General features: G+C 47.5%; 1 protein-coding gene across 2 annotated transcripts in view; it reads left to right on the plus strand.

Moving 5' to 3' along the window:
- REL (REL proto-oncogene, NF-kB subunit) overlaps nucleotides 1-12,496 on the plus strand; it is a 33,292-nt gene that overhangs the window by 18,298 nt on the left and 2,498 nt on the right. For both annotated transcript variants that reach the window (XM_050315053.1, XM_050315052.1), the window contains exons 5-9: nucleotides 8,094-8,234; nucleotides 11,043-11,147; nucleotides 11,398-11,610; nucleotides 11,931-11,999; nucleotides 12,109-12,183. In XM_050315053.1, coding sequence (XP_050171010.1) covers nucleotides 8,094-8,234; nucleotides 11,043-11,147; nucleotides 11,398-11,610; nucleotides 11,931-11,999; nucleotides 12,109-12,183 — 603 coding nt within the window. The remainder of the gene's footprint in view (nucleotides 1-8,093; nucleotides 8,235-11,042; nucleotides 11,148-11,397; nucleotides 11,611-11,930; nucleotides 12,000-12,108; nucleotides 12,184-12,496) is intronic.

The raw sequence follows: 12,496 nt of genomic DNA on the forward strand, positions 1-12,496 counted from the left end.
GAAGGGCATCTGACTTCTCTGGTTAGAGACATTTCAGAGTTGTGCATCCTTAAGCAAGTTGGTGTTACTCACTTCTTGTAGGAACATCATCAAAGAAACTTCATGGAAAACCAGCCTTCAGGGTGTCGGTGCATTGGTTGTCTTTTCTTTTGCTTTCCCACTTTCTTCTGGAACAAACAGTCCCTGTCTTGAGTCTCCTTTCAGGGCAGAGTTTCAGCACTGCCCCTGTTGAGAGATGCAAAGTGCCTCCAGCCAGCCAAGCATGTGCATTGCTTGTCTTGTCGGTAAGGGATGAAGTAATGGCAAGGCGTGGGTCCACAGAGTTGCATTCCAGGCTTCCTTGTGTAAAAGGGCCCATCATCTTCCAGTGAAGCCCAGGTGCCACAGACAACTGGACTGGCAAGGGAGAGTAAATCCCAACAGCCGCTCTCTGGTGGTGTCATCCCTCCTCCACGCCTTCCTGCGTGCGGAATGGACACGTCGTGAGAGTCACGATCAGCAGCCACAGGGAACTGCTTGCTCGAGCTGTGTGGGATTTGAGATCGCTTTCTCGGTCACTCTTACCTGTGCTGTTGAAACAACTGATGCCTATCTCTGAATTCCTGGATGATGGGAAGTCAGAGCTTGCAGATCACGCTGTGTGCCAAGCTGGAGACGTCTGCATTGGGGTAATTCTGGAAGTGTACCTGTAAGGCTGTCTCTTTGGGAATTCCCACTGTTAGCTGGCAGCATTTACCCTGGGTGAAGTTCAGCACGGGCTGTACAGGCTGTGTGCATTCACTCAAGTTGCAGTGGGATGACTTGCAATTGGGTTGCTCCTCTTTTGTTAGCCCTGTTTGAGGGAGAGCTGCGATTTCCACGCAGTGTTTGTGATCTGTTGTGTTCCCAAAGTACACCCCATATATATTTTTGTCCTCTAATAATCTGAACAATTCTAGAAATCCCTTCTGTCTCTCACCCCTGAGCACTCCAGGGAAATGGGGTGCGGTGCCTAACGTGTAACTAGGCCTCCTTGGCACGGTGATGATATAAATAGCACAGCATGGAAGGAGCAGAGTTACTCCTCCAGTGGAGCTGGTCCATGTCTGCTTTCTATGGTGTTTGTTTTCTTTTAGTAGCTGTTGAGTTGTGCCATATCCTTGTCTTCCCATGCGCTGTCTGATGTACAGCCAACTCAAATTAAAAGAAGAGCCAGTTTTCAGTTAAGAGCTTTTGTGAGTGGGTGTGACTTGACATAGAGACAACAATTGAGTTAATAACAGCTCGAGTTAATTATCAATGAGGAGAAGCCCTAAGTGTTTTCTTTAAATTCAGGGGAAAACTGGACTTAGTGCAGCATTACTGACCTTTTTCTAGCCAAATGCATGAAAACCCTGGACTTATCTTGGAGTAGTGAGAAACCCAGAGAATCACCAAATTTCAGGCAGATCATCGAGAAGGTTAAAACAAGCTCTCCCTGGAGCTTGTCCTAGGCTTGAAGGCCTCGTTCCTTTATACTTGCTTTGGCTATAAAGCAAGTGCAGTTCATTTTCAGGCTCCCCTGCACCCCACACCTAAATCCGTCTCCGTGGCCTCCGCGCTCTTTCCTTTGCCGTTTCCCCTTTCCGCCCGCGAGCAGCTGACCCCGCGTCGGCTCCGCGCTCGTCACCATCTCCGCCGTGACGCCCCCTCCACGCCTCTGCTCTCACACTCGCTTCCTGCCCACGCTGACACCCTCTCCACAGCTTCCCTCCGGCCCCTGTGCCGCCGCAGCCGCCAGGTCCCCTCCCCTCTGACGCCACTCGCCCACTCCGCCAGGATCCCCCTTCTCCAGCCCACCCACGCCTGCTTTGGGGGGGGGTTTGTGGGGCCGTGGATTCTGTGAGCAAAGAAGCAAAATGCCATGGGCCAAAGGAAGACTCTTGGCAGGAATCCGTGAGTTGGGCATGGATTTACAGGTGTCCACTGTAGTGAGTGCCTTGGATATTACAAGAAACTCTAAGCTGCTTTTCTTGAATGAAAACAAATGTGGACCCCCCCCAACCTCCTAAATTCTCCAGCTGAAAATCCTGGTGAGCGTCGTCAGCTTTTCAAAGAGCAACCTCACTTGAGGAAAGCTCTGTGTCCTGATGGTGACATGACTGAAAGCTCCATGTCCTGATGGTGACATGACTTGAGCACTCAACTTTGGAAAGCCCTTTGTTCTCTCGTTCCTCATGCAAATCCTTCCCGCTGTTTATGCTGAAATGTGTATATTAACCTAAAGGACAACCCCTTATGAAATTGTTTAAAAAAGAAAATTACCAACTAGACAAAAAATGCTGAGTTACTTTTTTATAGCATAAACAGAAACTGCTAAAAAATGTACAGAAGCTGATATGTTCACTGAAATCTGTTCCAATTTTGCCTTTTTCTGATTGAACTTGAAACAGGAAAAGAAGCCAGAGAAACATTGTGTAGGCAAAACAAGCACTGAGTTTTAAAAGTTTTGTTTTCCCAGGTCTTGCATTGACTTTTATATGAGACCAGGCCATTTGCCTTCTTCATGTCTCTTGTGTGAAACGGGGAAATGTATCCATAGCAGTTTGGGCATTTATTATGTAGGTTGGCATCTGAATTTCAGTTGATTGCACTCGTCAACCCCCTGAGATTTTGGGTTTTAATAACTGAGCGTTGCTGGCACATGCTCTGTTTCAAGGTACGTGTAGAAGTTTCTCTTTTATTCTGCAGAATTGATTGAAAATTACCTTTTCTGTGACTCTCAGAGGTATAAACTAGGCATGGGTGTGCTGGGAGAAGAAATATAGTGCTGCCATGCTCCTTCCCTCCCCTTTTTTCCAGCTTCATCAGGACTCTCTGTCAGGAACTGTAGTGGTAGGATAAGGAGTGTTCAAACTGAAAGAGGGGAAATTTATCTTAGTTATATGGAAGAAATTCTGTACTCTGAGGGTGATGAGGCCCTGGCACAGGTTGCCCAGAGAAGCTGTGGATGCCCCATCCCTGGAAGTGTCCAAGGCCAGGTTGGATGAGGCTCTGAGCAACCTGGTCCAGTGGAAGGTGTCCCTGCCCATGGCAGGGAGTTGGTACTGGATGAGCTTTAAGGTCCCTTCCAGCCCAAACCATTCTATGATTCTGCCTCTCAGGAAGTACTGATAGGTGCATTTATGACTCTGGATGTGCAGCTGAACAACCCTGCTTGTCACCCAGTGCTGTGTGTCCAGGTGCTGAAGCCCAAGTACAAATGGAGCCCAGTGTTGTGCTGTTGGCACCAGGGGACAAACGAGCTGGTGAGGTCGTTTTGGGCTATGTGGAGTTCAGCTACAGGACTGTTTGGCATAAATGAGCAGCAACACTGGAAGAGGCAGCCCTTCCTTTCCCTGCCTCTGCTTCCACCAATTCCCTTGTGCCAGGGCTACCTGTCGTGGGAACCAGCTGGCTGAAAACAAGCCTTTTCCTCTTCCCTTCTGGCAAGATAGTTCTGAGCCAGACCAGTTCCTTGATCTGATTCACCACATGAGAGCTAAGCCCAGCCTCAGAGCAGCGCTGCAAAGGTTGGGCAGAGCCAGCCTTTGGCAGCAAAACCTCTGGCGTGGACCGAGTTAGACTGCCCGGTCGGTATCAGGGCCAGGGGGGGTATCTTTGTACTCCAGGAGCAAAACCCTCGGGGCAAACCAGCTCTGTGTCATCCCTTAAACGAAACTGAGCTCCCAGCGTATCCCTAAATTAAAAACCCTCATCTGCGTAAGAGAGGAACAGCTCATGGTGGTTATTAATGATGTGTGTTCCCCAGACATCTCGGGGTGGTTTTGGTGGTTGTGGGAGGTCGTTCTCTTTGAGATCTCACGTGGCCCCTGCAGCCCCTCACTGAGAAGGGAAGGTCACAGAGCCCTCCCTGAGTGTGTCACGCCACATCCTTCCCCCTGGAATTTTCCATGCAGGTTAAGCTGAGATGCTCAAGTACCCCCCAGCTCTGCCCACTCCAGGTTTCTGACATCATGAACTGAGTGGAGGGGTCTGTGTGCGAGGGACCTGCTGTCTGATCAGGTGTCAGGTTATCAGTCACAAAAGCAAACCCTTGATCGCTTCTCTTCAGTTTTCAGAATAAACTTTCACTTTCCTGCAGCATCACCTCACGGGCAAACATCAGAGCCCTTCATCCCCCAGTAATTTCATCAGATATGTGGTATTTTATGGGCCTTGCTGGATGTTGAAGGCTGATAAAACACTAAAAAACTATAAAACTGTAATTAGAAATTAATAGACAGGAACCAACAGGAGGACTGATGTTATCAGCATCTTTATTTTGTGTCCGCACTTGGACTCGCGTGTTGGTCTCCAATTTTGTATTACAGAAGCAAATCCAGCGAGTTCTCAGTGGAATCCCAGCAGGGCATCTCTGGATTTTAGAGACAAAATCTGGGAGACAGGGACAACCCAAACCTAATGCCCATGTCACGTGTGCTGCCTGGATTATCCAGCTCACATTGGAAGGAGTTCACGGTTTAGCTCCTGTGGGGTTTTTTTCTGCCCTCACTGGGACTGTATCAGTCTCTTCCCATATTAGCAGATAATGGATTAGGGAATTATTTCCAAGATAATTATTTAAGTTGGGAAATCAGAGTTTTGTTCTGAAGAGTTGTAAACAGATTTATAATGAAAGGATTTTCTAGTTGTTGCAGCCCCTTTCTGGGTGAACAGCCAATCCTCCCTGGGTTTGACTGTAACTCCAGGCACTGCTTTGGAAATCCTGTTGCCAGAATCTTGGTGGGTGGGGTTGGGTTTTCTTTTGCTGGGCTTCTTATGGATTTTTTGACACTATCCTCCCTATTTGGAATTTAGTTTTGTAAGATATTATTTTGATCTCCATGTGCCCGAGTTGCTTTGTGTTACTTTGGAATGCTCTTCCTTCCACTTGTAAAGCAGCTGTACTTACTTAAATACTCCTTGTGTGCAGAGATAACTACAGAAAAAGAATTCCTTCCAGGTTAAGGCTATTTTTTCTTTTTTAAATTAGATTGGGCCATCAGAGGAACATACCTCGACTGTTGGTTGGGTTCCAGCCCTTTCAGTTGGATTCATATGAAGCAAGTAAGGTGTGGTACCACACAGCGAGCAGCAGGCAGAAGAGGAAGTTGAACTCTTGCCAAAACCAGAGTATTTCTTCCCTTTTTTTTTTTTTTTTTATTCCTGTGTTGCGCTGGAGCCCTTTTTTTTTGCCGTACCTGCCCCCAACACGCCGCGCAGGGCGACGATTTTTGCTTCGCTGCTTCCAGTGAGCTGCTGGTGCAGAGCTTGATGGAGTGGCTGCTCCTCTCCTCCAGTACATGCCGTTCCCAAAATCTTCGACAGCGTTTCCTAACTTTAATAACTTCAGGTTTGTCAGGTCTAACCCCGTCTGTTTGTCCTTCTGTGCAGAAGTTGGTGGAATAACACGGAATGACATGACCGTCCTCCGGCCGGCCGTGCTCCAGGCATTAGTCAGGGTGTTTGTCTGCCTGGGTTTTGTTTGTTTTTAATATTCTCAAGGTGTCAGCCAGCACCCCTTCCAAGGTAGTGGCTGCTCCCAAATGGACTTCAGAGGGAGCAGAATTAGATGTCTGTCCAAAATAACAACATTTTATTTTGTCTGGATGATTGTCTTTAATGTTTTGAAATCGATGAAAGCTCTTTGTATGAATGTGGAATCTGGTGTCTCTGGTTTTTTTTTTGTTTGCTTGTTTAGTTTTTTTTTTTTTAAAGCATGTCATCACAAGATAGAGTTGCAGCTGTCTTGTTCTTCTTTTTTGCTCTGTTATGTTCTTCTTGTCTGGTTAAAAACAGCCTGGGAGGAATCACTCTCGACTGAACACTTCCTCTTTCAAACTACAGATTTTTTTGAATTTTATTAAATCATTTATAAAAACATGCAAATTAGGAGCACCGGTGGGTTTTGCTGTGAAACAATGTGTCTACAGCAGTTCTGTCCCTTGCCATTCTTGGCACATCCCTCCTCTCCCACATCAGGTGTTGAACAGATTTATTGGGAATTTGCGCAAGTTCGTAGCGTAGGAACTGATGTCATTTGAATGCCAGCACTGGTAATTTTCTCCATAATGCTGTATTTTTGCATTTGGAGAGTCCTCCTAAACTCTAGTTCTGCTGTTACTTGTTTCTGAGGAAGAGGCACATTTCCCTGTGGAAAACGTGATGCAGAGCTGGGGCTGCTTTAGCGTGAGAGAGACTTGGTTGTACAACCACCAAGTCCTCACTTCTGATTCAGGGTCGAAAGCCAGATGCAGATTTTGTGCTTGGCTTCCATCTACAGATTTAGGCAAAGGTATTGAATCTCTGTGCTCAACTTGACTGTGAAGTGGCTTGAAATCTGAGCACCCCTTGTGTCTCTGGGTGGCTCACATGGCACACGAGTGTAAGCCGTGGTGTCGGGGTGTCCTTGGGAGCTGGCCGTGATGTCAGAACGTGGAGCTGCTCTCCTGATGTCCCTTCTGCAAGGAGCAGCCTGGAGAATACACCTCTTTTTTGGTGTTCTCTGGATCAGGCTGTGTCAAGAGCCTGTTGGGCTGCAGAATCTGTTCCAAACCTGTTTTCTGAAGATTCTCTCTCAGGTTGGCAAGTGAACTTATGCAATGCATTAAATCATAAAACTTTGTGTATCTGATAGCACAATCGGCACCAGCCCGCAAAGTGCTCGCTGGCAGAACTCCCCTGGGCCCCACCACTTCTGAAGTGCACCCAGTTGTTGCTTAGCTTTGTTCTCACTGGGGTATTTGTCTTGAAATATTGCAGATCATGGCCTTGTAATGGGGAAAGGTGCTTTGATTTCCTTTTACAGCAGAGACCAGGAGAAACTGAGATACTCAGAGCCCCAGCAGGACTCAAAATGCCAGTGGAAAGTATTCTGAGCTCATCACACTTTACTATTTCACACTATCAGAAGGTAAAAGGAAGAAACCATTCAAGTGGGCATTGTGGAATCCCACTCGTGGCAGGGTGGAGACCAAGCCAGTGATAAATGTTAAAAGGTCAGAGCAAACAATCTAATCATTGCAGTGTGGTCCCCAGGCTTCTTATCACAGCCACACTTGCTCTTTTATTCTTGCAAGAGGCCTTTGAAAGGGGCAGGGGAGGGAGTGAATGGAGAGGTGGTGATCTGGTGACTTGGCACATGCTCACTTGGGGCAGTTGTGAGGAGTGTGAAACTGTGCTGAACTGCTGCTCAGAAGGGTTTTGGGAAAGAGAAGCACTTGCAATGATTTTAATTATCAGTACTTGCACTTAAGTGAAATTAAATCGGTTTCTCTTTTTGCCAGCATTGAATGTCAATGTAATGGTTTAATGTCAGGCCTTAAAGGAAAGGGCTGCTTTTCCCAGGAATACATGGAACGTTCAGTAATGATAACCCAGGACCTGTGACTTGTAATTTAAATTAAGGGAAGAGTGGACAAAACTGAAATGCTGAGTTTGGGTTATGCACTGCTGTGTTTTACACTAGGAAAAACGTGCAAGGAAACAGATCCTTTCCAACAAGGATTTTCCTCCTGCATTACAAAACTATATCCTAGTGATTCCACTAGAAGGTACAGAAGTGACGCAGGTGGTGATGGGGTTGGGAGGTGGTTTGTGCTGTTTCAGCTTCATTCTTGCCCCAGGAACTGCCTTCTGATTCTTTTTCCATCTCAGTTTTCAGAGGAAAATAACAATATCATGCAGCCAAAGTCTCTCAGTGCAGCAGAAAATCTTCAGCAAGGTCCTAATACTTCTTTGTACCAAAATATTTCTCTTCAGTAGCAACATCGATTTTGTAACTTTTATCATGCACAAATAAGAGAGAAACCCATGCAGGGAGTGACTTTTAAACCACAGATACATGAAACTGCTCTGGCAGGCAAGGTGGGAAAACAGATGTAAGAAGCAGTGGAGAACTCGGACAGTTTGGTGCAGGGGAAGCATTAAAGGTTCTGTATCACGTGCTGTGAACAAGGAATTCATTGGCAGGCACTCCAGGCACATTTACCCGGGCAACGCCATCTCTTTTACTGGTGGAGATTGGTTTGGTAGAGAACTGCTGCTGGTTCTGATGACTAATCCTCAGCCTTGTCCTTCCTCCTGCTGTTCAGTGCCCGAGGAGCAGCTGCACAACATCGACGAGTACGACCTCAACGTCGTCCGCCTCTGCTTCCAGGCCTTCCTCCCGGACGAGCACGGCAACTACACCATAGCCCTTCCTCCTTTGATTTCCAACCCCATCTATGACAACAGTAAGTACCAGCTCGCTCAAATCTCTGGTTTTTTGTCCCCCTCTTTGTTTTTTGTCTCTCTAGCTTGGGAGGAGAAGTGCAAGGTGTGGGCCAGCTCTGGGTCGCTGCTGTGGCTTGGCGCGTGTCTGACACATGGCAGGTCACAGCGGGCACGACTTCAAACGTGATCCCAGGGTGAAGTGGTGGCCAAACAGAGTCAGAATTGGCTGTCACATCCATGGGCTCACACACAGGTGTGTTTTCAGCCCTTAGTCATGGACAGCAGCAATGACCGCATGGAAAGGCCCGTTCCTGATGTGCCCCGTGATTTAAGTCACAGCAGTGAGATGGATGGCTGCCTTCAGGCTGGTCTGTTTTCCCAGAGAGTCCTCTAAAGCCTGTTTGTACCCTTGAGGAGTCTTGCCTTTGCCTTGTGAGGGCTCTGGAATGGAACTTGAGAGATTTATCTGAGTGGGAGACTGTCTTAAGGCTTTTATATGGCTTTTGTATCCCAGTCAGTCGCTGTTTCATTGTACAGGTGGATAATGGGGCAATCTTGGATCACGCTCTGGGAGGGTGCAGGAGTGTGTGAAACCCTCCTTCTTGGCACTGTTTTCCACAGAACTGGATGTCTGTAGGGCTTTGCCAGGTCACTGCAGCTGAGGATTTTAGCTCTCAGGATGTGCTGGACTTCTGTCCAGGAGCAGCGTAGTCAAAGAACTCTTGATCCTCAGAAACTTTCCTGCAGTGGTTTTTATTTCTGTAGCACAAGTATTTCCATGCTGAATATTAAGATCCCTGTTTTAGCAGAAACTACTGAATAAAATGAGGTCTGTGTTTATTGAAGTTGTTAGAATTGTGTTACGTGAGCGTAAGCCCTCTGAAAATGTCGGCTGTGAGTTCAGGTGGGTTTGGCATTTTTAGGGTCTAGAACGATCCAGAAGTTGGGACTTTGTCCCTGCAAGTATCTTAAAATTCAGCATTACAGGCACCTTCTGTTTTCAGTTGGGTTTTGTGCGAGCTGGTTTTGAACAGAAATTTCCCAAGTTGCAAATCTCGCTGTGCCAAAACTCTTGGGAAGAGTCAGACGAAGCAGCTCACCGTTTCTGAGAACTGAGGTTGGGTACAGCTTGTTGTGCTGCCCTTGTTGTAAAAGATGTGATTTTGGGTGAGCAGCTCCTTTTTTTAGGGATTTGTCCTAAAGGGAGAGATGGAGAGGGACTTTTCAGAAGGTTGTGCAGCGATAGGACAGGGGGTGATGGCTTCAAACTGACACAGGGCAGGGTTAGATTGGATATAAGGAAGAAATTCCTCCCCGTGAGGGTGGTGAGGTCCTGGCACAGACTGCCCAGAAAAGCTGTGGCTGCCCCATCCCTGGAATTGTCCAAGTGTGTCCAGGTTGGAGCACACTGATCTAGTGGAAGTGTCCCTGCCCATGACAGGGGGGGTTGGAATGAGATGGACTTTAATGTCCCTTTCCAACCCAAACCACTCTGAGATTCTGTGATATCAAGTGCCATTCAAACACACGGAAGTGAAACAAAGGTAAAATTAGGCTTTTCCTCACAATTCTTAATTTACCCTTCCTGTGAAAAACGCACCATGACGCTGTCAGTCACATGATCCTGGGCTGTTTCTACCTTTGTTTGGTTTCCCCTGCCTTCAGAGTTTCTGATTCATTCAGCAAATCAAGTGGTATGTGTCATGTAGTACATGAGGCTGCAGCTTCCACTTCTAATAATAATAATAGTAATCACTGCAGATAGTAACTACGTAATTGGGGTCTGGTGTGAAGCTACCAGGAACTCTGTCCTAGGTGTAGTCTGTGTTGTGCTGCACTGTAGCTGTACTTGGGCAGGAATTGACTCAAACTGGGAGTTTAAGGCAGATTTGTTTGTTGTTGTTGTTGTGTTTTGTGTTTTCTTTTGAGGGTGACATCACGAGCTCTGGTTTTCTATTTCATCTGTGTTTGGAAGGGGGAGCCTGTGGTGGCAGAGCCTCCTGGTGCTGTGGAGGATCGGTTTTGGGGAGGCAAAGCAGCACCAGCCGGATCCTTCCAGACATTTTAAATGTTTTTGGAGCTGCTGCTCCAGAACAGGGCCAGGCACCACCAGGCAGATGGTGGCTCCATCCCACTGGAGCTGCCTGCAGCCACGAGGTGGTTGGGATGTGCTGTGCAGCCTTCAGTGGCGTGAGTTCATGGTGACACACACAGTGAGAGGGAGCTCTCCATCCACAGCTATCCTGAGGGCTGTTCATGCTTTGCCACAGTCTGGGGTTGTTGAAATGTGAGCATTTTGGGGTGCTACCTCGAGTACAGGTGTGAAACTACAGTCCTAAACCTGTTCTTAGACACCTGCAGAGGGTAGCAGAGGAGGGGCTGCATGGCCAAGTCTCTCTGTGAATAAACCTACAGAGAGGGGAATTTTCATGACTTGCCAGCCCAGCTTTTTCTAGAGAAGTGTGACTGTACCAGGTAACCAGGTCACTCGGAGCACTGCTTTGAATTATCCTGCAGCTCAGAGGGCAGCGGAGCCGAGCGCAACCACGTCATTTGGGGAAGTATTTTGAGACCTCTCTAGAACAGTCAGGGAGTGAGTGGCTCAGCTGTGCTGGTGTCTTTTGTTTGGGGTTGAGCAGCTGGCAGCTGCAGGGTCAGGGGATATCAGACCCTGCTTCTGAACTCCCTACATGGAGCGACTTGTTGCGTGTGGATTTCAGGGTGTCGCTCCTCCAGCTCTTGCCTTCCTTTCATATGCCTTAACTCCCAGCACCTGATATCCCACAGTGACAAAGTCACAGTCATCACATTTGCCTGTTTGTTTCCAGGAGCTCCCAACACCGCAGAGCTGAGAATTTGCCGTGTGAACAAGAACTGCGGGAGCGTAAAGGGAGGAGACGAAATATTTCTGCTGTGTGACAAAGTTCAGAAAGGTAATCTTTGTCCCACGTGGCTGACACTGCCACTTCTTGCTGGGGGGCTGGGACCCTGCACCACACACCCTGAGTGGTTGGGTTTTATAGCCGGGCAGGGCAGCTTTTGGGTTCAAGGGCTCTCGTGCCTCTGAAGTCGAGCCACTTTGCACCCGAACCTCGAGTGGGGCTCCTTTCTTTGCTCCCCCTTTTCTGCTGGGAGTTTTCAGTTTCCCAGCTTGACAAGCATCTTCTGTTTCTAACGGACCAGATGACATAGAAGTCAGATTTGTCCTGGACAACTGGGAGGCCAAGGGTTCCTTCTCCCAAGCCGACGTTCACCGCCAGGTCGCGATCGTGTTCCGGACGCCCCCGTTCCTCAAGGACATCACCGAGCCCGTCACGGTGAAGATGCAGCTCCGGAGACCTTCCGACCAGGAAGTCAGTGAGCCTATGGATTTCAGATACCTACCAGATGAGAAGGGTATGGTCCCAATTAGCTGTGTTTCTAAAAACCATTATCAATGCAGAACTCGGGGTAGTTGCTTAATTAGTTAAAATTCTACAACTTACACAAAGCAACGTTTTGGATTTTAAAAAGTAGCAACAGTCAGTTTGTTCCTCTTTCAGTAAAAACACCAAGAATCACTGTTGATAACACTGTCATGGTTTGTTAGTGCTGCCATGCTTGAAATATTTTTCTTTAAATGTGTCTCACTGCAGCCTGGTGCCTCTAGGAGGTTCCTTTACACGCTGTATCCAAGGGAAAGGTAACACTTCCCCCTTCCACTCCTTTCTCTGTAGATCCATATGGCAACAAGGCAAAAAGGCAAAGATCAACGTTGGCTTGGCAAAAGCTCATCCAGGACTGTGGTAAGGAAAATATTTGCCTTTTTTTTTGTTGAGTGAACTTACGTTTAGATGGAGCTGTTTTGTATGAGAGCAAACATTTGGAGTGGACTCACGCTTTCTTCCATCGCAGGATCAAACGCAACAGAGAGGCCCAAAGTAACTCCATTCCCTGTTGTCACTCCTGAAGGGAAGATGATTAAAAAAGGTAGGTTTTTGCTTACAATCTGACAGTGGTTTGAAACAAACGGCGCCCTCCTCTTTTTTTTTGCTTGAAATTCTAATCTCTGGAGGGTTTATTCCTGTGAGATGCCGATACTTTTGCCCATACAAACATAACCCCATCAGTTCTTTATGTAGGTGTAGCCATCACCCTCAGTGTGGGCTGTAGAGGGGTGAGGTGGACAGCTCTCTGCTGCTGTCCAGAAATCTGGGGGCTACCCTGGAGAGCAGTTAAGCAAGTGTGAGAGTGGAAATGCACATAGAGCCTTACAGAGTGTTTTCTTGCAGTGTGTTTTCTT

The sequence above is a fragment of the Myiozetetes cayanensis genome, unplaced genomic scaffold, assembly GCF_022539395.1.
Source record: "Myiozetetes cayanensis isolate MyiCay16 unplaced genomic scaffold, myiCay2020 scf2-11, whole genome shotgun sequence".
NCBI classification, from domain to species: Eukaryota; Metazoa; Chordata; class Aves; order Passeriformes; family Tyrannidae; genus Myiozetetes; species Myiozetetes cayanensis.